This window comes from Coccinella septempunctata, chromosome 8 (assembly GCF_907165205.1).
Source record: "Coccinella septempunctata chromosome 8, icCocSept1.1, whole genome shotgun sequence".
Lineage (NCBI taxonomy): Eukaryota > Metazoa > Arthropoda > Insecta > Coleoptera > Coccinellidae > Coccinella > Coccinella septempunctata.
Window position 1 is genome coordinate 22,227,333 of NC_058196.1, and position 25,750 is coordinate 22,253,082.

Genomic DNA, 25,750 nt, shown 5'->3' on the forward strand with positions numbered 1-25,750 from the left:
CCTAACATTTAGGGGGATGAAAAATAGATGTTGGCCGATTTTCATAGATACCGGATAAGCACAAAAAATTTCATCAAAATCGGTCAAGCCGTTTCGGAGGAGTATGGCAACGAAAACTGTGACACGAGAATTTTATATATTAGATTGAGTTATTCAAGAGTCAAAAAAAATACATATTTAATTTAAAAGATGAAACATTCTTCGAAGTTTTATTTCCGCAACCTGAATGTATTCGGGTACGGACTCACAAAAGGGACGTTAACGCTTAAGGTTCAGTCATGAATCATAATTCAGTCATACAGCTGCAAGTCACTTCATTGATGGCTCTGACTTTTAGCCAATACCCACAATCTCCTTACGTTTCAACATAAAGCGTCGAAGTTGGTTGAGAATTTTAAGATCATACTTCACATGATCATTTCTTTTATCATTGGTGTTCTTTATAACACAAAACAATTACATTGTAAATACTGTATATAATAACGTTTAATAAAGTCTCTCTCCTTTCTCTCCCTCCTTTCTCTCTCTCTCTCTCTCTCTCTCTGTAGTATATCTTCACACATTCTCAACTCACATTGAGAGTGGTCGTAACCTCGACGATGAGTCGTAGTTTCGTGTCTTGAGCGTGAGGCAAGCTCAAGGAATTCCTCGTGAAATCCTTGTGACTATCGATGATCGTTCAGCTGAATTTGTTCAGTTACGGACACGAAACAATCTGAGGGGGTGCCTTTTTTCAACTAAGCAATGTGAATGTCCATTTCCACTTAGATCCAGTTTCATTCTAATGTTATCTTATCTTATCTATTTTCATCTGTTTTGCACCCAATATTCGATACTTAGCTCAGTTAGTCGGAACTGAGATTGGTGCAAACGAATAGGAATTAGGCTATTCCTAAAATTTAAGTCCGTTTAACTAAGACTGGATCACTAGTGATCACGAATGCAGCGGCACCTAACCAACAAACATGAAATAATATAACGGAATGAAATTTTAAAATTCGTAACTTTTCCGTCCCCCATCATTTGTTTGAAACATGCTCACAAAGAAGAAAGATCGGTAATAATTACTCACAATCCTATAGAGAGACTTCCTAGAAAACATTCGGTTGGGACAAAGGATGTGATGATGGGACGACACCCAACTCCTCATATTCCTCCACACCACCGTATTCGAAGGTTTTCCACCTTCCCTGTGCAACAGTACCAGTTCTTTCTGCGTCCTCATCGCTAACCTCTCCATCTCCTTCTCCACCTTGCCCAGGGTGGGGGCGTTGTCTCCAAGGCCCACTATGAGGATGCAATCCGCCTGCCGGATACACCTCTGAGTCCAAGCGCTCACGTTGTGATCGCACATGTACAGACAGATCTTGTGTTGATCTTCTTGCTGCGCCAACCACGATGTTAGCCTGTATTCGTTGTTAGGATCCATGATCGAGGAGCCGAGGGTTTTCTTGATTACATCCGAAGTCAGTCTTAGGGTGGGACCTGCAAGGTTTTTCAAAATGTTCTCGTGATTTGAACGTGAATTTTGTTGGAAGAAAACATGAATTATGATGAAGGTTAACGCCTTTAAGGGTAAGGAAGGTGAATAATAAACGAAATTAGGGAAATTGAATCAACAAATGGTACGATTTAAATCGAACTAACAACCCACCATCAGTCAAACTTTGTTTGATTTGTTTGTTGATTTAATATCAACAGCTGGTGCACATCTGAATTAAATTCATTGAAAGAAAGATATACTCTGAGCCAAGAAGAAATAGCGAGCATTGATGTAGCTATCGTAAAATTAGGCGGTGACGTGCAGTAAGTTTAAATAATTCACTTTTCATCTACTAACACGACTAACTCGTGAATTTAATCTTCACGTACTCATTAGATAAACAATGTTTTCGCACGAAAACTGCCAATAACATTTGAAAAAATGGCATGTCATGAAATTTCTGTCTGTTGGATACTGCAGTGCCACCAACTTGGGTGGTATCGTGTTTCACCACTTTTGGACCAGGCTATAGAGTCAAAAATTAGGGTGACCGGCCACCCAATGCGAAGTTGAGCGAAGCTGAGCGTTTTCAATGCTAATACAATTGACAAGCTACTAAGATGTCTAAAACACTGGTGTGTGCACTTGTCACTTTTTGCAAGCATCAACATTTCAGAAAATCGGGGATATGGGATCAGTTTCGTGGCGGCGCCACCATGTCATTTGCTTCGTTTTATCCTTGTTCTATCAAAGGAAGCCCAAGATACTCTCTCGTTTTATTTTGTTTTGCGTATTGATATCGAATATCGATCAACGAGTACAAAATATGAACTGGCCCATTTTGTCAGCTATTAAGGAATATTTTTGATTTACAGTTCGATTTTCGTTGTAAAAACAAATTAGTCAACATTTCAACACTACCGAATAAGGGTTCAAAAGAGTATTTACTGTTCTTCTTCAAGATAATTTCCGTTTGGCAACTTGAATTCGTGAGGGGGGTAATTCAATATGATTTTAATAAAACACAATTGATTGGTCAAATATCCAATATGTTCAGTTGATAGAAAGATAATTTTCACTATATCTATTCAGGAAGAATATTTGAAGAACAAACTCGAATAGATTTATCAATTTCTGATTCTCAATACATGCTCACAATTCACATTACGTATTTCAAATACATTTTCTTTGAAATATTGCTGAAGTTGCGATAAAACTTAGCTATATCCTTCTCGAATGTTCGCTCATCTGATTTTTTCTGCCTCAAATTCCAACAACACCGAATTATTAGCTGTAGTTCTTGATTGTCCATACAGAAAACTGAACTTATTGAACGACATGTTGAATAAATGAATGTTTCCTTTCTCGAAACTAATACATTTTCACACACCAATAATCGCTTATAAATACAACATATTCGTTAGTTGTAGGAAAGTATTCAAATTATTTTCAAATATCAATTGACAATGCTCTGTCAAATTGTAAACAGCGCTACCTACAGTGGAAAAAACGAAACTGATCCGATATCCCCACGAAATTAAAAACAAAATCGAATCAGGGAATACACCAGAGTTTTAGACATCTTACAAGCTACGAATCGAGTGACGTAGCTTGTCATTTAGCATCAAAAACGCTCAACTTCGCATTAGGTGGCCGGTCACCCTTACTTTAGCTTATGCGCTAGGTAGAGCCCATTCCACCAAAGTTTTGATCATTCTTCTAGCACAAAATTTCTAGGAGTTATCGAACGATCGAGCACTATTAAATAATCGTAATTTCTACGACCTTTATGTAGACCAGACAACATGGCGCGGATATAAAACCAAAAAATGCATCATAACTTCACATTTCCCTACTATACAGTGTGAAATGTTTCGAAGTTCTAAAACCAACCGACTGCATTTATAAATGAGAATGGACTACAGATTGAAGATTAAACTCGGGTATTAATTAACCTGTGTGTAAACTTTGCAGTATTTTCAAATGGTGACTTGTACTACAAAAAAAATTACTCACCTATCACGTGCAGACAGTGATAAAGCTCGTATGTGAAGGCCACCAGGGGTACATCGTCGGAAGCTGCTATGATAGCCACCGTCGAAAAATTATTTTGCGCGGAACGAGTCTCTATGGTTGGACTAGCAGATATATTGATACTTGGCGTCTTCCACGAACCTGTCGCAAAAATGGATACCTAAAAATTCACCGACAGATGGCATAGCACAGGACTTACCTAAAATTCTATGCCCTAAAAGATTAATCAGTCTAGTAACAACAATTGGATATCTCAACTTGATGGCGTTGAACAGTCCCTCCGGTAGCTTGGCCAGTTCGGTGTCCCTCACAGCCATCACGGTTGTGCTGCGTCTTGTGTGGGTCACCATCTCCACCTTTGATAATGAAGGGGAAACAATGAAAGCTAACAAGCATGGAAACATGGATAGTTGTGTATTTAATGGGAGTCTAAATCGAAATATTACAGACAACAAAGAGACACCTCCTACATTTCTGCCGCAGGTTCAGTAAACACTCTGTACAATCTGAACTTGGTAAGTATGACTTTATACAGGGTGATTCATCATGATGGCCTATTAGATGTTTATGGAGAACCAATCGTAATTTTCTATTGAAAATTTGTATGTTGGGGTTTTATACGAGGATATATTGAAAAATTCTTAGCCTACTATAGAACCAAACAAAATTTCAATGTCAAAATATTTTATTACTAAACATATTCTCCTCTTAATTGGATACATTTATTACAGCGAACCTGAAACGTCTCTAGACGTTTGAAAAATAAAGTTTCTTCTTGCTCTGCAAACCAGATCTCCACAGCTTTTATTACCTCGTTGGAAGAAAATTTACGACCTTTTAAATTTTTTTTCAGTTGAGGAAAGAGCCAAATCTAGTGAATAAGGGGGATGTTCTAGTAATTCAAACCCTAAATCGCGAATTTTTTGCATGGCAACATGAGATTTGTTTGAAGGGGCGTTGTCCTGCAAAAACAAAACACCTTTGGATAGCTTTCCGAGTCTTTTATCTTTAATTTTTTGCCGTAGAGTGGTCAGTAATGTCGAATAGTAATCTCCGGTTATTGTTCTACCCTTATCCAAATAATCAATCATGATTACTCCATGGCAATCCCAAAAAACTGAAGCAAGAACTTTTCCAGCAGACTTTTGGACACGAAACTTCTTAGGTCTTGGAGAACCAGAGTGTCGCCATTCCATCGTTTGTTGCTTTGTTTCTGGATCGTAGAAATGTACCCAAGTCTCATCCATAGTAACAATTCGGTTTAAGAAGTCAACATCTTTTTCAAATCGAGCACAGATCGAACGCGATGCTTCTATCCTTGCACGATTTTGGTCAACATTCAAACATTTGGGGATCCATTTTGCAGCCATGTTTCTTATGTCAAAATTGACGTGAACTATATGATGAACGCGTTCGTATGAAATATTCAGTGCTTCAGATATCCGTTTTAGCCCAATTCGACGGTCTGATAAAATGCATCCATAATTTAGGGGACTGACACAGAAACTCGCCTTCCCGATCGGTCATCATTTTCAATGAAAAATTTACCTCTTTTGAAGCTTGCAGTCCAATTTTTCAAGGTCGCATACGAAGGACATTGATCACCAAGGGTATTAAGCATATCTTCGTAAATCTGCTTACCTCTTAACCCTTGTAAATACAGGTACATGATGATGGCTCGATACTACAATTTTTCGATTTTCACATCTTTCTTTGAATTTATTTCGTAACTCTGGTTTACTTTTTTGACCTCAAACTTCACACTGACACTTCTAATGAGTTATTGTTCGTTGCTATGGTAACGCAATATTTTTTTTATGCAGGGAACTGGTCTAGGCTAACTAGATATCAATACATCCTCGTAGATGTTTATGGAGAACTAATCGTAATTTTGTGTTTAACATTTTCATGTTGGGGTTTTCAAAAATTAAATTTCTCCCCAAATATTTTCAGACTTCTGCAACTTCCAGATACAGCCTACTATGTTCTTATTTCTGGCATACCCATACTGGGTCTGATTTGATAGGAACATCAATAGTATGCCATATCATAGGTAAAACTCAACTGTTTATCCGTTATTGGGATTCTAATGAAAAAAATGGTTTTTTCTTCCTGAAGCGTTGAACACCCTTAATGAATCACCCTGCACAATTGATTATATCATGGAAACTCACGACTCCGATTAAGTCTCCCTTGCCATATTCACCAACCAACTCCTTCTTTCCGTTCTTGTGCGTTATGACCGACCTGAGCCGGCCAGACAGAACGATGTACGTGGAGTCGCTCTCCTCGTCTTGCCGATAGATGGCGCGACCCGACTCGATGAAGAGCCAGTCCAGCGCGAAGTCCACCTGTCGCACGAACGGCGACAGTCTTTTCACGATCATATTGGCTATGTACAATACGACTTTTGGGTCGTCCTTCATCAGTCTGAAAACACACAGTTTTATTGAAATTTTTTCGATGATTTGAGGGATGGGAAAAGAACTCACGAATAAAATGTATTTCTTGAGATCATCGCGACTCTACTGTAATGTTTGGCTTTAACAGTGAAGAAGCTGGGTTCCCCAGTAAGTACTGCTAGACCGCCTGTGACTTCGCCAGCATAGGCAGTGAATAAATGCTCTTCCTCCTCTTCGGTACTATTCCTCTGTAGTACATTCAACGCACCAGAAATGATGTATACCAAAGCTACATCCTGAAAGAATAAATCAATGAAGTCCTGTCAGGAAGATCTTTCTTCTTGGCAATTCAGAAAACTCACTCGTTTTTATAATGACTTGTTCGTAAATAAAATATTTTTCATTCTTTTTAGACAACAAAGATTAAAGAATAAAAATTACCTTATTTGAGTCTTCCTTGACTAGAAATGTACCTGCTGTAATTTCTCTTATTTCTATCTTCCCAACAAGTTTCTTATCATCACTCAATCCCAGTTCCTTGATGAAAGCCTCTGTTGCAATATTTATCAAGGAATCAGGGTCAGTGATCTCATAAACAGAAGTTCTTTTCCTCTGATGGCCACCACCGCTGAATTCTCCTTGCTAAAAAATGAGCCCAACGTAAAAACAGAAATAAATTTCAATATTAACAACAAGAAACGCTGGGTTTTTCGTGGAGGATAGACTGTCAAATATATAGAGAACATTTCCTCTTTCATGAGTACCAAAGTGCAGATTTTCACATCTATATATATATATTCAAAATTGCCAACTATCTGCATAATCCTAACGAAATTGAGCTTCATACCTTCAAATTTGTACCCTCACTGACAGAAATTTTTCATTCATTCATACATGATTATGGCTTACAAAAGGTATACTAACGGATTCATTCTCATTATTTGCCTCTGGAGTTGTAGAGTTTGGGGAAAATTTATATTCACTTGTTTTCCTCATGTGCGGAACTGGTATGGGCTGGGATGCCGTAATATTACTAGGAGTTTCTGGAACTATAGAATCTTCCTTTTTCCGCTTAGAAGGAGAGGTGTTGATGAAACTCTTGCTGTTCCTAAATTTAGATCCCTAGATAACAAACAATTATTGTCTCAAGTTACAAGGGAGTTCGAGATTGTAGATGTTTATTCCACTCACTTGATTGAAGAGCTCTGAACTGAGTCCTAGATATTCATGCAGAGCTGTGAATGTCACCCTTTGCAGCCTTATCATGATAACTTGCACAACTCTTATAAAAATGTCGGGATACTCTTGGAATATATCCTGAAAGGCTGCCATGGGTAACTTAACAACTATGGAATCCTCAACAGATTTTGCTGATACAGTCTTATAATGATTACGATGTCCCTACAATAAAATCCAACTAATTTTTGGTTCGACATGTGTCGTTTCATACACTTACCGTAAGCACGTCAGTGAAACTGAGTAGGGAAGTCACAGATTCACCAGGTTTCACTATTTTGAGTGATAAGTTTGCCCCATCGTTTGAAGCTATATATACATTCAATTTCCCACTTTGAACTATGTACAAATTCTCGTCTTCATCACCTTTAAAAATAATTACCTTATTAAGCAAAAGTATACAGGGTGTTTCACGCAAAATGTCCATTAGTCTTTTCTTAGTTGATTATAATGCTTCCCAGGAAGGTTCAAAATTGATTTTAAGAATGGTTCATCACGAAAAAGTTTAGTTTTTAAAATAAAACACCCAGTAAAATAAACCATTAAATGAGATGAAAATATCACTCTATAATGATGTTTGACACCCTATACCGCCTTTACCATTAAGAATTATTGAAATGTAAATTCTCTGAGATTTTCAAGCGTTGATTCTCCAACTATTAGAGTCGGTCCCTTACATCCTTGGAGATCAATGATAACACTAGAGTATTCATATTTTCCAAAAGACTTTCACTCACCTATTTTAAACAAAAATGACCCTGCACTAACGTTCAAAATTTCTGTGTGTTTGCATAACTTCAAAAATACAGGTTTCTCGAAATGACCAAAAACCCTTATACTCTGAAGCATAAAGAGAGCATCTGGCGGCATTCTGTCATCGCTCAACATGTCTTCTTGTAGGTACTCGGGAGGTGGTTCTATAACCTGTCAGGGGAAAGAAATAAACATTTAATGATTGACAGATGATAATCTATTGATAATAAAAAGTATTTTCTTCAGGATGCACTCACTTTTAACTGCTCAGCATCATTTTCTTTCTTCAAATGCAGTATTTTTCTGGCTAATTTCATCATCATTTTTCGCTTTTTACCTTGTCCCGAAATATTTTTAACTTTTCTTAACATTTTCCTACCATAAAATAATGCCTTATCTCTTTTACGAAATCTTGTGATTGATTCTTCTGAAGCCTCCTCCTCCAGAGAAAATGCTGCAATAAAGCATGTAGAGAAATCAAGGAGAATATAGTAGAATCTTCTTTTTTTTTTCGTCTGCTATTGATCGAAAACGATGAAAGATATGTGAAAGTCATTAGCATATCTGATTCAGGATTTAAAGTCGTATGGAAAATTGCTATATTTTGTTACCTTTTTTGTGCAATTTCTTGACGCATATTAGGACAACTACAGTGGCTGCAACCAAAAAGACTACAGCTAAAAAGAAATTGAATAGCTGAAACAGATATAAAATAGACATTAGCATTTCTGAAAAACCTGAAGTTTCATTTTGAAAATTCAATCAATCAAAGATATTTCTATGGAGCATTGAAAATATTTATATCTAAAATTGATTGTTCATTGCAGAATTGGACCTGTTTGATTCATTAATTTCAATAGAGGAAAAATCTTCGAAGCGTGCCTAAAAAGTTAACCCGAAATACTTGTTTTGAGTTATACAAATCTAGAAAGTATCTATATGACTATGATGTTAAAAAAAAAATTCCGGAAACTCAGTCTATGCCACTCGCATAGGGCCATCTCTGGATCTCTATACCAACCACAGGCTAGGATTTTCTGAAAATATCCTGGCTGTCTTTACGGGAATCTGGAGACGAAACCATGGAGCTAACCTTTTGTTCTTTCAAGCTGAATCTAGGGAAGCTCACTTCTCCCCTGACATTATCTCTACCCTCAAGAAGATGGGATTGGAGGGGGTAGTATATCTGCATGGATGTCATTTAAAAAACTCAACTACCCTCTATACAACATACTTCTCAATTATACATGAAAAGTTGCCTTATTCAAAATAAAAATAGACCAGTTTAAGCAGTTGGTTGAAAACAAAAATTTTTCAACTAGTCCAGGAAAGATGAATTTCCGTATTTGAAAGATAAATCTCAATATTCTAAGTACTGTCCTGATAATCTTGGGATCGCATAGGTAATCTTAAGGATAATTGGGAGTAAAAGAGGCCACAAAATTTCATCGAAATCAGACCACTCATTTTCAAGTTAAGAATATCGAAAATATCCATAAATCACCCTATATCTCCTGAACTATAACTGAATCTGAAGACCTAGATAGTCTATATTAAGTAAGAAAATGTGATAAATAGAAAACTGAGTATTTCAAATAGATCTTTATTCTTTTTAATTGTGAAATCCTTGATTATCTAGAAATGAGCCAAGCAGGAAAAATAGACAGGTTCAATGAAGAACATGCTTTTGTGAGCAGATTTAATTGGTTTTATCTTTCATCTGATTCCAGCATAGATTAAGCATTCTCTTATCAAAACATCACAATGAAATTTTACATCTTTTTAGTACCATTTATGTTATTATACATTGTAGAAATCAAGAAGAACCAGGAAATGATAACAAAATAAAATCGATTTATCTGGACATCTTATCATTTCCACAAAGGTGAATAGTTAATTTTGAAAGGATATAACTGTTTACCCACTTTTGTTTAATGATAATTGATCAATATATTTCACCCTTCAGCAAACTCAGAGAGGGGTTTATCTGGTCTTTTCAAAACCAACGATCTTGTAGAAATATCTTATATAACATACTAAAATCTTTCGAATAAATATTTATTCCTGACTTATTTTGAAACTTTTTCCTACCTTGTGATCTTGTATAAAAATTATCGCTGAAGAAACCCATGTTGTTTGCAATAAACTTCCAAAAGGGGAGTGAATATTATCTATCAAATTAACAACATCCATTTTCATATAATCATCACTAAAATATGAAGTAAATACAAAGTTTAATTCAAAGAAAAAAATAATCTTTTAAAAACAACTGTCATGTAGGTTTGATTTGATTGATTGATCAAAACTTGGCATTTAATTGTCAACAATGACATCTTTATAGACATATGTGGAAGCTAAAAGTGTCCAAAAACAAGAAATTTATGATTATTCTGTGCCTATTGTTGACAAATGCAAATTAAATCAGCTGATTATGTTTGAATTTTCTGGGACTACAGGAGAAAGATTTCGAAATATTGATATTTGTGGATTTTTAAATCATTTAATCCCATTTTATGATTTAAGATTAACTTCCTCTCCTTACGGAATCAAGGAAAAAATGTGATTCAATTCAAAACACTAGAATTATTCAAAAAAACATATAATTATGCATATGAAGCAGTGTAGAAGTTATATTTATGATAGTTATTCTAAAAATATCTTCTTACACTGTTGAGGTGAATTATAACAGGTATATGTATTCAAAAATATACCTCAGTGAAGTGCAAGGTGACTTGTGAAAAGGATATCAGGATTTGAGTTCTTATCGAACAGCAGGTCGATACAGGTATTTTTTTATCTGAGGCATAAATTGAATGGAAATAAAATGATCTCCTTATTTAATATGGTACATATTTTTTTAGCTGAAAATGAAGAATCCCAAAGAGAATATTCCTGCAGGTTCTATTTTACTCTCAGAGAAACCTTTCGTCTACTGTCTTAGCTCGAAAGTGAGAACAGAAAATTGTGACTTTTGTTTCAAAAAGTTAGTTTTTTGTGAACAAATAAAACTTCAGAGAAATACATTTATTTTTTTTAAGAGGTATGCTGTTGAAATGCACTGCTTGTCAGTATGTTTACTACTGCGGCAAAGCATGCCAGAAGGAAGGATGGTCAGTTCATAAGGCGGAATGTAGGAATCTCAAAAGAATTGCTCCAAGGATAATTCCTGATGCTGCTAGAATGTTGGCAAGATTGGTTAGAAGGCTACACAAAAATGGAAATCAAGTTAGATCTTACTACTCGGAAATGAATTTCAGAATGTATAAGGATTTGATGTCTCGTAAGCTTTTTTTGTAATTCTCAGAAATCTATAAAATGTGCTAAGATTTTATTCATATCATTATGATTATTATTTGTGTCTCCGAACTCTCAACTTGTTATCTTATGATATGGAGCCCTTGTGGTATGGTATAACCATAGTTATATGCACACTGTATGCAGGCAGACAGAAGTTTTAAACCTACAAGAAATTAAGACCCTGAAAAAAATGTAAATATCATGACTAAAATTTGAGTGGTCCTTGTTCTCAGATTATCCAGACATGAAAAATGATGCAAAGAGAATGGAGCATTTCCAAAGTCTGCTGGTTGTATTGGAAGAATTCATGAAAGAAGAGATCCTTCCAAATCCAGTTGACCTCATGGGTATGTTTGGTAGGGTAAGTTTTTTTGGTATATATACCCTCTTGCTTGATTACATGAACTTTCAAGTGATAACACTATCTGAACTATAGTTTACAATTACAAACTTAGTTTCCACGTTCTCACAATGTGAAATTTGTTGGTCTGAAATTAAGTCATTAAGGCCCAGTTGCAGGAAAGTCCATTAAGATTTGATGCCCTATCAAAATTTAAAACTGTCATTTTTGAAGGGGAAAATGGAAGATTAAGATTTTAATGAAATAATAAATTTTAATGGACTTTCCTGCAACTGGACGTGATTCAAATGAAAAAATTTTAAATCTCCGAAAATATTTGTTCAGATGTGCATCAACAGTTTCAATATATGCAATGAAGAACAGCAAATTTTGGGAACTGGAATCTACCTAGGGGCATCAATATTGGACCATTCTTGCGAGCCAAATGCTGTGGCGATATTTGAAGGTACTACTATCCACATCAGAGCATTAAAAACAATGCAGTATTTGAATTGGTCTGAGGTGAGAGGAAAATGAAAAATAAGGAATCCTCCAATTACCAATATTTTTCAGGTATTCATAAGCTATATCGACATCTTAAATACAACGAAAGATAGGATAGAAGACCTGAAAAGGGTTTACTACTTCACTTGCCAATGTCAGAAATGTTTGACACCAGATCCAAAAGAAATGTTGGCTGCCTGTTGTCCCAATACCAACTGTGATAATGCAATAACTCCAGATGGAGAACAAAACTGTTCAAAGTGTGGAGAACACATAAATGAAGAATTTTTGGTGAAATTCCGGGAAGTTACTGAACTAACAGATTTGCATATACAAAGAATGAAGGATCTAGCCTGTATCCTTTATAAGGTTCTGAAAATATCATATCAAAAAATGAAGAGCAAATAGTATATTATTCAACTTGCATATGATGATGGCAATAATTCACATGGATAACACATAATCCAAATGAATATAAACATAATGTGCGAGGAGAATACTATACTTTATCCACAATAAAAAAAAAATCATTTCTGAAATAACTCAACATATCACTAATGCTGTAGAGCAATATATACATGCTCAGAGCCTGTTTCTAGTCAGGTGCTAGCAAAAAGTAATCTTTGAGATTTGTCCCTATAACCGTAGACGTCTTTATGTCTGTGGTTGTTGTGACCATAAAGTTTCATAGACAAGTAAATAATGGGTCATAAATCACCAGTGATTAATGAATATTTGATAAACAATGGGTGAATTATGGCTCATTCATCACAAATAATAAAGGGAAAACAAATAGATTATTTCCTTATAAGCTTTTTAGACTACGATGCTTGTAAAATATGCTTGGAAAAGCAAGTTGGTGTGTTGCACAAATCGAATATAAAACATGTGAAAACTTTGGATCTAACTTTTGAAAGTTGCATATGCCTAGGAAAATTCGAAGAAGCAATTATTATCGGTAAAAAACTGGAAGGGCCATTTCAGTAAGTTCGAATTATTTTGGTTGCTGAGATAATTTAAATTCTTCTCTAATTTCAGTAAATATTACGGCAAATTTCACCCTTTAACTGGGTTGCTACATCTCAAAATGGGTAAAATTTTGATCCACCTGAATAATATAGACGAAGGCATGAAACAAGTAAAGAATGCTTATGAAATATTAAAGGTAACTCATGGAATTCAGAGTGGAATATTCAGGGATGAACTGCTACCTCTACTAAGACAATATTGACGCATTTTTGATTTTGCTGTAGGAAAGAATAGATTTTTAGGCAATTTTTTTGAATTCAATGGTTATCAACCTTTGAAAAATATTTCCAAGACATTTTTCCATGTAGGCTTTCATCATATATTTTTCTACTTAAAAAAATAAAAATGTTTTTTACGCCTTAGTCTCGAAGAAGCTTTCTAGATATGAAGATTGTGTTCAGTTTACATTCAATGTAAAACTCCCATGTGATATAATAAAATGATGTAATTGAAAAAATTAAAGCTTTATTTATTGGATAAATAGCATTTTAAAATGTACAAAACATGAAAAAGCCTTGAAATTTATCAAGAGTGGAAAAGAAACTCATTAACAACAGAATTTCATAAGTCATACAAAAACTTTTGAGGATTTTCATTGCTAGCATTATGAAATGTCTTAATTGATAGGCCTAAAACTCACAACGCAAAGTTTTTTTAATACACCTCATATGTTCAGAAGGAAATAAATACTCCAGACATATGTAAGATAAACTGACAGAATATATTCATATGAATGTTTTGTACCGTTGAAAGAATCGTCAACTTCAATTCAATAATATCAGTTGGAACAATTTCAGAACTTCTTCTTTCTAGTCATCTAGGAGGAATAATATGCAACAGCATTTAAAAAAATTTAGATTCACTGAAAAATACAGGGGGTGAATGCTTAGATACAGCCCCCTAAAGAGGGGGCTGTAAAAACCAATTTCTATTTTTTTTCTTAGAAACCAAAAAACCTTTGAGAAGGCAAAAAAGAAGTTGTGGTGTTCCCCATATGGTCAGCATGATATCCGCCTACTAGGTAAATTTAAAGATAATTCCAGCCTATACTCTTTGATTGAATTTATGGATTCTCTGTCAGTAAATCTTACCCATCTGAAGAGCACAAAAATTAGGATACTTGAACAAAATCGGTAGGTATTACACATAAAGTGTAATATATTATGGTCTACACAATACAGTTTTACTAGAAAGCTGGTATGTTATAATATGTAATTGACTAGATGAACAACTTGCCCCCAATCTAATAAAGTGTCTGTATAAAGGTATATAATCAGATCTAAATGTTGGCACAGGTTCAGAGATATGTAATATTGCATCATCCTGCAATGATTTGGAGTTCGTGACGAAAACTAATATAAATCACCAAAAGTCAGGAACTTTATATACAGTTTTTGAATATAACATTGCAAATATAATGGACCGGATAAAAACTCTGAGAAACATGACTATTGATATTGTGATATAGCGTATATAGACACCGAAGTTGCCATATACTAACCGAAAGTAATCGAGTGTATATACGGACCATAACCATAGTTAAAAACTCAAACACGTCATTTTACAAGGTGAGTCTTTGACTCGTACAAATATTTTAACAGTAATTTTTGAGGTCAAAAGAAACACTTTTTTCATTAACCATTTTTTCCGAATCGGCTCGGTTTAAATGAAACGGGCTGATGAAAAACCATGAAAAAATGTAATTTTCAGTTCTATCTCACAAACGTTTTTATCGAATGAAATTAATTTCGGAATATAGTTTTTCTTTCATTTGATCAATCTTTTCGAACACAAGATATCACCCATTTCTTCCAGTTTTCTCATTATGACCGTTACGTACCATAAAAATACCGATAATTCAAAAAACCCAACCTTTGAAACTTTTTGAAGGTTTTGTGAAATAAAAGTATTCTTCATATAACTGAAAAACTGAAACTCCAAAAACCTGTAGTGCAGTTGAACTGAATATATATCTAGTTCGCCAGTCCGTTTTTTAGTAATTTTGTTTTGCCAGGGGCGGCACAGCTCATTATGAAAACTCTAAATGGCTATATCTTTTTATCAGGGCCGAATGGGAAAAAATGGTATAAGAGACTCAAAGACCTCAAGAATCTACTGTTAAAATATTTGTACGAGTCCAAAAGTCACCTTTTATATAAGAGACAGAATATAAGCTTCAGCAACTAGAACACCGTGAAAGGCATTCCAAAAAGTGGTTTGGTAAATCATCAAAGTGAATAATGTAATTTATATAGTACGCGAGTGAAATACAACAAACTAAACTTCATCCACTATTGTGAAAAGATTATTTCTAAAATATCTCAGCTGATTTTAAATAATAATTTCAATTTCAGTATGTCAATACTGGCCACGGCAACTTCTGAATTAACCAACATTAACCACTTAATAGAAAACCTTGTGTTCAAGTGTTTTAATGCACAGTACTCAATATTTACCATTCGCTGAAGTTTGAACTGAAAGTAAGACTTCTGGTGTTGAATACATGACAAAACAAATACAGAGAAAGTAAAAAGTGAAGCACAAAATTCACATCTTCACTCGATATTTTGTAGGAAACTGCTCAAACAGATAAATTTTGTTTAAATTACGCATCTTTTCATGTAAAATTAAAATTGAGGAGTTTTTGTACCAGAAATGGGTAGATTGATTCGAATCATTTGGTCATCAATGGGTTTTTTACTTTTTTATCGACCCGTTTTTGATTATAGGGATGAAATGGTTATCACATTAAAATTTTCAGTATGTTGCAGGGTTGATCATAATAATTTTCATTGTTTTATTTTATCTGAACAGTATCATTCTTTTAAATTCAAATGAGGAAATAACTTCAATATTTGCCCACCTGTTGTCTAAGCTAAATTTTCTTCAAATAAATAAAAGGGAACGACACTTACGTTCATTTGCATGTGGGTTTATTTCAGAACAATAATTACTACCCTATTAAAAGGCATATTTTCGATAACAGTCCAAAAACTATCATAGACCTCCGAATATATAAAAAAAATTTAAACATTTCATCCACATAATAAAGAAAACATCAATGACCAAATCATATTAAGCAATAAAAATTTACGATTGCATTTAAAAAACACCCCTCGTGGAAGGAGCATGACAAACTCCCCAATTTTACATCAAAAGCTGCCTAATTTGAAACAAGCATTGACCTCTTTGATCGTTTTATTTTTTCTTGAACAAAATAGTAAATGCCGAATTTTGAGCGTTACTTAATTTTTACCCACTCTGTATATAGAATATTCAGGTGCAATATATCATAAAACAGCTATTTATTGATGTCCCAAATGCTATCAAAAAGATTTCATAAATTTTGAAAGAATTCTTTTCGAGTCGTTTTCTTGTTTGACTTGTTTTTCAGAAATGTAAAATCCATTGCACATAAAATATATAATAAATATTTTCGAATACTAACTTTCAAGTTATCCCTTGATCCATTGCAATCTATAATGAAATTGAATGAAGTTGAAAAACTTGCACCTGAATATCTCTTTCACGGTAAGAAACTCCAAAACGATAACCATTATAATCATTCCATGATGTGTTTTTCATTCAGAGTAATATGATAATGAGATAAAATTGAAAAATTGACAACTCTCAAAATAAAATGTTATCATTTCAATTTGATAAGTCTTAATTTTTAATGAAGATTCAAGAGAATCTGTCTTGGTATTTGTACCGGATTCAGAAGAAGATGGAGGTAATAAAATAAATGATGTGATGTGGAGGATTTTAGGTATTCAATGAACTCAATAAATTTTATTCGTTTTATGTAAAATAATATTGCACCAATTACGATCACATAAAAGATTCAGCTTTCGCATGACGAAAACTGAGTGTAATTTTTCCAATTTGGTTTTTGATTATGAATGCTTCAGATAAGATCACGATCTGATGACAGAGCACTTTTGAACATGGTGTTTTCTGCATTATAAAAGAATTAATATAATTTCATTCCATCAATTGAAGAATAAATATTCCCACAAAACCTACCCATTTAGCTTAATCATATTAAATCACTTTTCAATGCAATAAGTGCAAAATCTCAAAAAATAGTTAATCGATTTTTTTGTAAAGGAACTTTTTTTAGTTGTTTTTTCTGTACGGTATCTGTGAAGATTTATTTTGTAAACTATTCATTCACACATATTTATAACTTGCTGGTGACATCAGTTGCAAACATTTTTTTTTATATTATCTTTTATCTTATACTGTCTTTTACCTTAACGAAATTAACTGAACAAAGCTCAATATGCAGGGTGATACCCCAATATGGCCTATACTAGACGTTGATGGAGAATTATCATAATTTTAAGCTAAAAACATTGCATGTTGAGGTTTTCGACAATGAACTTTCTCCCTAAAATATTTTCAGACTTCCGGTTGTACCGGAAACAGCCTTCGAGTTTCTAATTTCAAATGGCACGATCAATGTATCTTTGATTGATTTGATGTCACTTACAATAGTATGACATACCTTGGGTGAGCATGTTTAATTATACACTGTTTGAATAAAAAATAAATAACCAAATTTTTTCGCGTTGCATGTAAGCCGACGGTATTTGTTGGAAAGCACCATGTTCAAAGAACTCGCGTCAATACTGATAAAAAAAATCACAATTTTACGTCGTACCATTACTCAGGCACTTGAAAACTTATTCTCAAAAAATGTTACAAACAGTTGCGCATCTAATAGAAAACCATTCCATGCTATATACAAGAAACGGGTTTGTCCATTTCAAACATATGCTATTCTTATGTCTTTGGTGAATTTCATCTACAAAATATGCGTATATGCTATAATAATCTAAAACTTGCATGTATGTCCAATAAAAAGGATCAAATTTTAAAAATGATTGGTGTTCCGGTATTGAGGGTGTGCATCATCTTCATAATAAATGTCAATAAAAACAAATAAAAAATATACCTCATTTTCCTCAAATATTGATAAGAAACGATTAAAAATTAAGTACTTTTTCCAGTTGTTCACGTACATCCAACCTCACACTATTTTGTCTTGGCTGTGTTGTAGGCTAGAGCAATAATGCAACATGAGCACCGATAGGCCATGAACTTTAGCATCTGCTTTTCCCAAGAGAAAAGCCAGTTTCGTTTTTTCCTCCTCAGAAATGTCGTTATTCATTTGTTTCGTCAGCTCCATGTGCTCGTTTGTTATGTGGTCTAAGCTCTTCTTCAGCTCTGTCATCTGAAAGAAAAAAATTATAGTTAGTATCATTCGATACGAAGTGACCATAATAAATAAAATAATTGAGTTATGCGAATGGTCTTATGCTCGTCATTATTTAGGAAGAAGCACGCTTTAAAAGAAAAATCTTCCTTGTTGCCGCTTATTCGTATGTTCTCAAGTTGAGCAGATATCAATTGTATATAGTTACTTAGAATGAGGGTTCAACGTCTGCCGATGTTAGATTGATTAATTAAAAGAGGCAACCCCTCAGATTGTTTCGTGTCCGTAACTGAACTAATTCAGCTGAACGATCATCGATAGCCACAAGGATTTCACGAGGACTTCCTTGAGCTTGCCTCACGCTCAAGACACGAAACTACGACTCATCGTCGAGGTTACGACCACTCTCAATGTGAGTTGAGAATGTGTGAAGATATACTACAGAAATGATCCTGTGAAGTATGATCTTAAATTTCTCAACCAACTTCGAGGCTTTATGTCGAAAGGTAAGAAGATTGTGGGTATTGGCTAAAAGTCAGAGCCATCTGATAGCAGTACTTTCTACTTCAAAAGTCAATTTTACCTGGTTTAAAGGTACCGATAATAATCAGTTCCAAAATAATAAGATTCTGGATCGGAAATGTAATTTCCGTGGTGAGCTAGCATGCTCAGTTTTCGTGAAAAAAGGTGAAACCTCCACAGTGTTTTACGAAAATTCAACAAAAGAAGTATAAGTAGTGGATCCAAGTGAAGCAATTTGAGTATATGTAAAGTAGTATAAGTAATTAGAAAATTTCTTCCAATAGGTAAATTATAATGATTGAAAAAAGTTAAAGTTGTAATCTGTCATAATTAAATACACGATGAGGAAATATCAATTAGATAATGGGGAATCAGATACTCAAATGAGAAAATGATTTCAACAGTCGCTGTTACATTGACTTAATGAAAAGAGGCAACCCCTCAGATTGTTTCGTGTCCGTAACTGAACTAATTCAGCTGAACGATCATCGATAGCCACAAGGATTTCACGAGGAATTCCTTGAGCTTGCCTCACGCTCAAGACACGAAACTACGACTCATCGTCGAGGTTACGACCACTCTCAATGTGAGTTGAGAATGTGTGAAGATATACTACAGAAATGATCCTGTGAAGTATGATCTTAAATTTCTCAGCCAACTTCGAGGCTTTATGTCGAAAGGTAAGAAGATTGTGGGTATTGTCTAAAAGTCAGAGCCATCTGATAGCAGTACTTTCTACTTCAAAAGTCAATTTTAACTGGTTTAAAGGTACCGATAATAATCAGTTCCAAAATAATAAGATTCTGGATCGGAAATGTAATTTCCGTGGTGAGCTAGCATGCTCAGTTTTCGTGAAGCAATCTCAGTTTTCGTGAAAAAAGGTGAAACCTCCACAGTGTTTTACGAAATTCAACAAAAGAAGTATAAGTAGTGGATCCAAGTGAAGCAATTTGATTATATGTAAACTAGTATGAATAATTAGAAAATTTCTTCCAATAGGTGAATTATAATGATTGAAAAAAGTTAAAGTTGTAATCTGTCATAATTAAATACACGATGAGGAAATATCAATTAGATAATGAGGAATCAGATACTCAAATGAGAAAATGATTTCAACAGTCGCTGTTACATTGATTTAATGAAAAGAGGCAACCCCTCAGATTGTTTCGTGTCCGTAACTGAACTAATTCAGCTGAACGATCATCGATAGCCACAAGGATTTCACGAGGACTTCCTTGAGCTTGCCTCACGCTCAAGACACGAAACTACGACTCATCGTCGAGGTTACGACCACTCTCAATGTGAGTTGAGAATGTGTGAAGATATACTACAGAAATGATCCTGTGAAGTATGATCTTAAATTTCTCAACCAACTTCGAGGCTTTATGTCGAAAGGTAAGAAGATTGTGGGTATTGGCTAAAAGTCAGAGCCATCTGATAGCAGTACTTTCTACTTCAAAAGTCAATTTTACCTGGTTTAAAGGTACCGATAATAATCAGTTCCAAAATAATAAGATTCTGGATCGGAAATGTAATTTCCGTGGTGAGCTAGCATGCTCAGTTTTCGTGAAGCAATCTCAGTTTTCGTGAAAAAAGGTGAAACCTCCACAGTGTTTTACGAAAATTCAACAAAAGAAGTATAAGTAGTGGATCCAAGTGAAGCAATTTGATTATATGTACAGTAGTATAAATAATTAGAAAATTTCTTCCAATAGGTAAATTATAATGATTGAAAAAAGTTAAAGTTGTAATCTGTCATAATTAAATACACGATGAGGAAATATCAATTAGATAATGAGGAATCAGATACTCAAATGAGAAAATGATTTCAACAGTCGCTGTTACATTGATTTAATGAAAAGAGGCAACCCCTCAGATTGTTTCGTGTCCGTAACTGAACTAATTCAGCTGAACGGTCATCGATAGCCACAAGGATTTCACGAGGAATTCCTTGAGCTTGCCTCACGCTCAAGACACGAAACTACGACTCATCGTCGAGGTTACGACCACTCTCAATGTGAGTTGAGAATGTGTGAAGATATACTACAGAAATGATCCTGTGAAGTATGATCTTAAAGTTCTCAACCAACTTCGAGGCTTTATGTCGAAAGGTAAGAAGATTGTGGGTATTGGCTAAAAGTCAGAGCCATCTGATAGCAGTACTTTCTACTTCAAAAGTCAATTTTACCTGGTTTAAAGGTACCGATAATAATCAGTTCCAAAATAATAAGATTCTGGATCGGAAATGTAATTTCCGTGTTTAAAGGTACCGATAATAATCAGTTCCAAAATAATAAGATTCTGGATCGGAAATGTAATTTCCGTGGTGAGCTAGCATGCTCAGTTTTCGTGAAGCAATCTCAGTTTTCGTGAAAAAAGGTGAAACCTCCACAGTGTTTTACGAAAATTCAACAAAAGAAGTATAAGTAGTGGATCCAAGTGAAGCAATTTGATTATATGTACAGTAGTATAAATAATTAGAAAATTTCTTCCAATAGGTAAATTATAATGATTGAAAAAAGTTAAAGTTGTTTTCTGTCATAATTAAATACACGATGAGGAAATATCAATTAGATAATGAGGAATCAGATACTCAAATGAGAAAATGATTTCAACAGTCGCTGTTACATTGATTTAATGAAAAGAGGCAACCCCTCAGATTGTTTCGTGTCCGTAACTGAACTAATTCAGCTGAACGATCATCGATAGCCACAAGGATTTCACGAGGAATTCCTTGAGCTTGCCTCACGCTCAAGACACGAAACTACGACTCATCGTCGAGGTTACGACCACTCTCAATGTGAGTTGAGAATGTGTGAAGATATACTACAGAAATGATCCTGTGAAGTATGATCTTAAATTTCTTAACCAACTTCGAGGCTTTATGTCGAAAGGTAAGAAGATTGTGGGTATTGGCTAAAAGTCAGAGCCATCTGATAGCAGTACTTTCTACTTCAAAATTCAATTTTACCTGGTTTAAAGGTACCGATAATAATCAGTTCCAAAATAATAAGATTCTGGATCGGAAATGTAATTTCCGCGGTGAGCTAGCATGCTCAGTTTTCGTGAAGCAATCTCAGTTTTCGTGAAAAAAGGTGAAACCTCCACAGTGTTTTACGAAAATTCAACAAAAGAAGTATAAGTAGTGGATTCAAGTGAAGCAATTTCATTATATGTACAGTAGTATAAATAATTAGAAAATTTCTTCCAATAGGTAAATTATAATGAGTGAAAAAAGTTAAAGTTGTAATCTGTCATAATTAAATACACGATGAGGAAATATCAATTAGATAATGAGGAATCAGATACTCAAATGAGAAAATGATTTCAACAGTCGCTGTTACATTGATTTAATGAAAAGAGGCAACCCCTCAGATTGTTTCGTGTCCGTAACTGAACTAATTCAGCTGAACGATCATCGATAGCCACAAGGATTTCACGAGGAATTCCTTCTGCTTGCCTCACGCTCAAGACACGAAACTACGACTCATCGTCGAGGTTACGACCACTCTCAATGTGAGTTGAGAATGTGTGAAGATATACTACAGAAATGATCCTGTGAAGTATGATCTTAAAGTTCTCAACCAACTTCGAGGCTTTATGTCGAAAGGTAAGAAGATTGTGGGTATTGGCTAAAAGTCAGAGCCATCTGATAGCAGTACTTTCTACTTCAAAAGTCAATTTTACCTGGTTTAAAGGTACCGATAATAATCAGTTCCAAAATAATAAGATTCTGGATCGGAAATGTAATTTCCGTGTTTAAAGGTACCGAAAATAATCAGTTCCAAAATAATAAGATTCTGGATCGGAAATGTAATTTCCGTGGTGAGCTAGCATGCTCAGTTTTCGTGAAGCAATCTCAGTTTTCGTGAAAAAAGGTGAAACCTCCACAGTGTTTTACGAAAATTCAACAAAAGAAGTATAAGTAGTGGATCCAAGTGAAGCAATTTGATTATATGTAAAGTAGTATAAATAATTAGAAAATTTCTTCCAATAGGTAAATTATAATGATTGAAAAAAGTTAAAGTTGTAATCTGTCATAATTGAATACACGATGAGGAAATATCAATTAGATAATGAGGAATCAGATACTCAAATGAGAAAATGATTTCAACAGTCGCTGTTACATTGATTTAATGAAAAGAGGCAACCCCTCAGATTGTTTCGTGTCCGTAACTGAACTAATTCAGCTGAACGATCATCGATAGCCACAAGGATTTCATGAGGAATTCCTTGAGCTTGCCTCACGCTCAAGACACGAAACTACGACTCATCGTCGAGGTTACGACCACTCTCAATGTGAGTTGAGAATGTGTGAAGATATACTACAGAAATGATCCTGTGAAGTATGATCTTAAAGTTCTCAACCAACTTCGAGGCTTTATGTCGAAAGGTAAGAAGATTGTGGGTATTGTCTAAAAGTCAGAGCCATCTGATAGCAGTACTTTCCACTTCAAAAGTCAATTTTACCTGGTTTAAAGGTACCGATAATAATCAGTTCCAAAATAATAAGATTCTGGATCGGAAATGTAATTTCCGTGGTGAGCTAGCATGCTCAGTTTTCGTGAAGCAATCTCAGTTTTCGTGAAAAAAGGTGAAACCTCCACAGTGTTTTACGAAAATTCAACAAAAGAAGTATAAGTAGTGGATCCAAGTGAAGCAATTTGATTATATGTACAGTAGTATAAATAATTAGAAAATTTCTTCCAATAGGTAAATTATAATGATTGAAAAGAGTTAAAGTTGTAATCTGTCATAATTAAATACACGATGAGGAAATATCAATTAGATAATGAGGAATCAGATACTCAAATGAGACAATGATTTCAACAGTCGCTGTTACATTGATTTAATGAAAAGAGGCAACCCCTCAGATTGTTTCGTGTCCGTAACTGAACTAATTCAGCTGAACGATCATCGATAGCCACAAGGATTTCACGAGGAATTCCTTGAGCTTGCCTCACGCTCAAGACACGAAACTACGACTCATCGTCGAGGTTACGACCACTCTCAATGTGAGTTGAGAATGTGTGAAGATATACTACAGAAATGATCCTGTGAAGTATGATCTTAAATTTCTCAGCCAACTTCGAGGCTTTATGTCGAAAGGTAAGAAGATTGTGGGTATTGTCTAAAAGTCAGAGCCATCTGATAGCAGTACTTTCTACTTCAAAAGTCAATTTTACCTGGTTTAAAGGTACCGATAATAATCAGTTCCAAAATAATAAGATTCTGGATCGGAAATGTAATTTCCGTGGTGAGCTAGCATGCTCAGTTTTCGTGAAGCAATCTCAGTTTTCGTGAAAAAAGGTGAAACCTCCACAGTGTTTTACGAAAATTCAACAAAAGTTGTATAAGTAGTGGATCCAAGTGAAGCAATTTGATTATATGTAAAGTAGTATGAATAATTAGAAAATTTCTTCCAATAGGTGAATTATAATGATTGAAAAAAGTTAAAGTTTGAATCTGTCATAATTAAATACACGATGAGGAAATATCAATTAGATAATGAGGAATCAGATACTCAAATGAGAAAATGATTTCAACAGTCGCTGATACATTGATTTAATGAAAAGAGGCAACCCCTCAGATTGTTTCGTGTCCGTAACTGAACTAATTCAGCTGAACGATCATCGATAGCCACAAGGATTTCACGAGGAATTCCTTGAGCTTGCCTCACGCTCAAGACACGAAACTACGACTCATCGTCGAGGTTACGACCACTCTCAATGTGAGTTGAGAATGTGTGAAGATATACTACAGAAATGATCCTGTGAAGTATGATCTTAAATTTCTCAACCAACTTCGAGGCTTTATGTCGAAAGGTAAGAAGATTGTGGGTATTGGCTAAAAGTCAGAGCCATCTGATAGCAGTACTTTCTACTTCAAAAGTCAATTTTACCTGGTTTAAAGGTACCGATAATAATCAGTTCCAAAATAATAAGATTCTGGATCGGAAATGTAATTTCCGTGGTGAGCTAGCATGCTCAGTTTTCGTGAAGCAATCTCAGTTTTCGTGAATAAAGGTTAAACCTCCACAGTGTTTTACGAAAATTCAACAAAAGAAGTATAAGTAGTGGATTCAAGTGAAGCAATTTGATTATATGTACAGTAGTATAAATAATTAGAAAATTTCTTCCAATAGGTAAATTATAATGATTGAAAAAAGTTAAAGTTGTAATCTGTCATAATTATATACACGATGAGGAAATATCAATCAGAAAATGAGGAATCAGATACTCAAATGAGAAAATGATTTCAACTGTCGCTGTTACATTGATTTAATGAAAAGAGGCAACCCCTCAAATTGTTTCGTGTCCGTAACTGAACTAATCCAGCTGAACGATCATCGATAGCCACAAGGATTTCACGAGGAATTCCTTGAGCTTGCCTCACGCTCAAGACACGAAACTACGACTCATCGTCGAGGTTACGACCACTCTCAATGTGAGTTGAGAATGTGTGAAGATATACTACAGAAATGATCCTGTGAAGTATGATCTTAAAGTTCTCAACCAACTTCGAGGCTTTATGTTGAAAGGTAAGAAGATTGTGGGTATTGACTAAAGGTCAGAGCCATCTAATAGCAAATCTTTCTACTTCAAAACTCAATTTTACCTGTTTTAAAGGTACCGATAATAATCAGATCCAAAATAATGATAAGATTCTGGATCGGAAATGTGATTTCTGTGGTGAGCTAGCATGCTCAGTTTTCGTGAAGCAATCTCAGTTTTCGTGAAAAAAGGTTAAACCTCCACATTGTTTCACGAAAATTCAATAAAAGAAGTATAAGTAGTGGATCGAAGTGAAGCAATTTGAGTATATGTAAAGTAGTATAAGTAGAGAATTTCTTTCAATAACTTATAATGATTGAAAAAAGTTATAGTTGTAATCTGTCTTAATTATATACACGATGAGGAAATATCAAT

General features: G+C 34.6%; 3 protein-coding genes, 10 non-coding genes and 1 pseudogene across 16 annotated transcripts in view; 2 read left to right on the top strand and 12 right to left on the bottom strand.

Moving 5' to 3' along the window:
• Positions 1-10,208, bottom strand: part of LOC123318549 (neuropathy target esterase sws) — a 30,689-nt gene extending 20,481 nt beyond the window's left edge. For 2 of the 3 annotated variants that reach the window (XM_044905204.1, XM_044905206.1), the window contains exons 1-13: positions 10,000-10,207; positions 8,520-8,604; positions 8,166-8,362; positions 7,893-8,079; positions 7,376-7,521; positions 7,111-7,320; positions 6,844-7,041; positions 6,361-6,561; positions 6,010-6,215; positions 5,692-5,947; positions 3,717-3,873; positions 3,500-3,658; positions 1,073-1,485 (exon numbers count right to left, since the gene is read on the bottom strand). In XM_044905204.1, coding sequence (XP_044761139.1) covers positions 1,073-1,485; positions 3,500-3,658; positions 3,717-3,873; positions 5,692-5,947; positions 6,010-6,215; positions 6,361-6,561; positions 6,844-7,041; positions 7,111-7,320; positions 7,376-7,521; positions 7,893-8,079; positions 8,166-8,362; positions 8,520-8,604; positions 10,000-10,107 — 2,523 coding nt within the window. In that variant the 5' untranslated portion in view covers positions 10,108-10,207. Of the gene's footprint in view, positions 1-1,072; positions 1,486-3,499; positions 3,659-3,716; positions 3,874-5,691; positions 5,948-6,009; positions 6,216-6,360; positions 6,562-6,843; positions 7,042-7,110; positions 7,321-7,375; positions 7,522-7,892; positions 8,080-8,165; positions 8,363-8,519; positions 8,605-9,999 lie in introns of all 3 variants that reach the window. The other variant, XM_044905205.1, reaches the window with a different exon arrangement.
• LOC123319622 lies at positions 544-724 on the top strand (annotated as a pseudogene).
• Positions 10,209-10,331: 123 nt separating the features above from the next.
• Positions 10,332-13,559, top strand: LOC123318550 (histone-lysine N-methyltransferase SMYD3). The gene is made up of 8 exons (XM_044905208.1): positions 10,332-10,693; positions 10,770-10,891; positions 10,947-11,188; positions 11,439-11,566; positions 11,891-12,067; positions 12,119-12,404; positions 12,870-13,032; positions 13,088-13,559. Exons 2-8 carry the CDS (start codon positions 10,776-10,778, stop codon positions 13,278-13,280), a joined length of 1,305 nt encoding a protein of 434 aa, XP_044761143.1. The 5' UTR covers positions 10,332-10,693; positions 10,770-10,775; the 3' UTR covers positions 13,281-13,559.
• Positions 13,560-17,672: 4,113 nt separating this feature from the next.
• LOC123318428 (PDZ domain-containing protein 8) overlaps positions 17,673-25,750 on the bottom strand; it is a 41,405-nt gene continuing 33,327 nt past the window's right edge. For both annotated transcript variants that reach the window (XM_044905044.1, XM_044905045.1), the window contains exon 13: positions 17,673-18,317. In XM_044905044.1, the coding sequence (XP_044760979.1) occupies positions 18,114-18,317 (204 nt within the window). In that variant the 3' untranslated portion in view covers positions 17,673-18,113. The remainder of the gene's footprint in view (positions 18,318-25,750) is intronic.
• Positions 18,562-18,768, bottom strand: LOC123319611. The gene has a single exon (XR_006538567.1). It is a non-coding gene; the product is annotated as a small nucleolar RNA U3 (small nucleolar RNA).
• LOC123319686 lies at positions 19,258-19,464 on the bottom strand. The gene has a single exon (XR_006538632.1). It is a non-coding gene; the product is annotated as a small nucleolar RNA U3 (small nucleolar RNA).
• LOC123319612 lies at positions 19,973-20,179 on the bottom strand. Its single transcript, XR_006538568.1, has one exon. It is a non-coding gene; the product is annotated as a small nucleolar RNA U3 (small nucleolar RNA).
• Positions 20,689-20,895, bottom strand: LOC123319604. The gene has a single exon (XR_006538560.1). It is a non-coding gene; the product is annotated as a small nucleolar RNA U3 (small nucleolar RNA).
• LOC123319687 lies at positions 21,472-21,678 on the bottom strand. Its single transcript, XR_006538633.1, has one exon. It is a non-coding gene; the product is annotated as a small nucleolar RNA U3 (small nucleolar RNA).
• LOC123319608 lies at positions 22,188-22,394 on the bottom strand. The gene has a single exon (XR_006538564.1). It is a non-coding gene; the product is annotated as a small nucleolar RNA U3 (small nucleolar RNA).
• On the bottom strand, positions 22,971-23,177 carry LOC123319683. The gene has a single exon (XR_006538629.1). It is a non-coding gene; the product is annotated as a small nucleolar RNA U3 (small nucleolar RNA).
• On the bottom strand, positions 23,687-23,893 carry LOC123319688. Its single transcript, XR_006538634.1, has one exon. It is a non-coding gene; the product is annotated as a small nucleolar RNA U3 (small nucleolar RNA).
• LOC123319689 lies at positions 24,403-24,609 on the bottom strand. The gene has a single exon (XR_006538635.1). It is a non-coding gene; the product is annotated as a small nucleolar RNA U3 (small nucleolar RNA).
• LOC123319615 lies at positions 25,119-25,325 on the bottom strand. The gene has a single exon (XR_006538571.1). It is a non-coding gene; the product is annotated as a small nucleolar RNA U3 (small nucleolar RNA).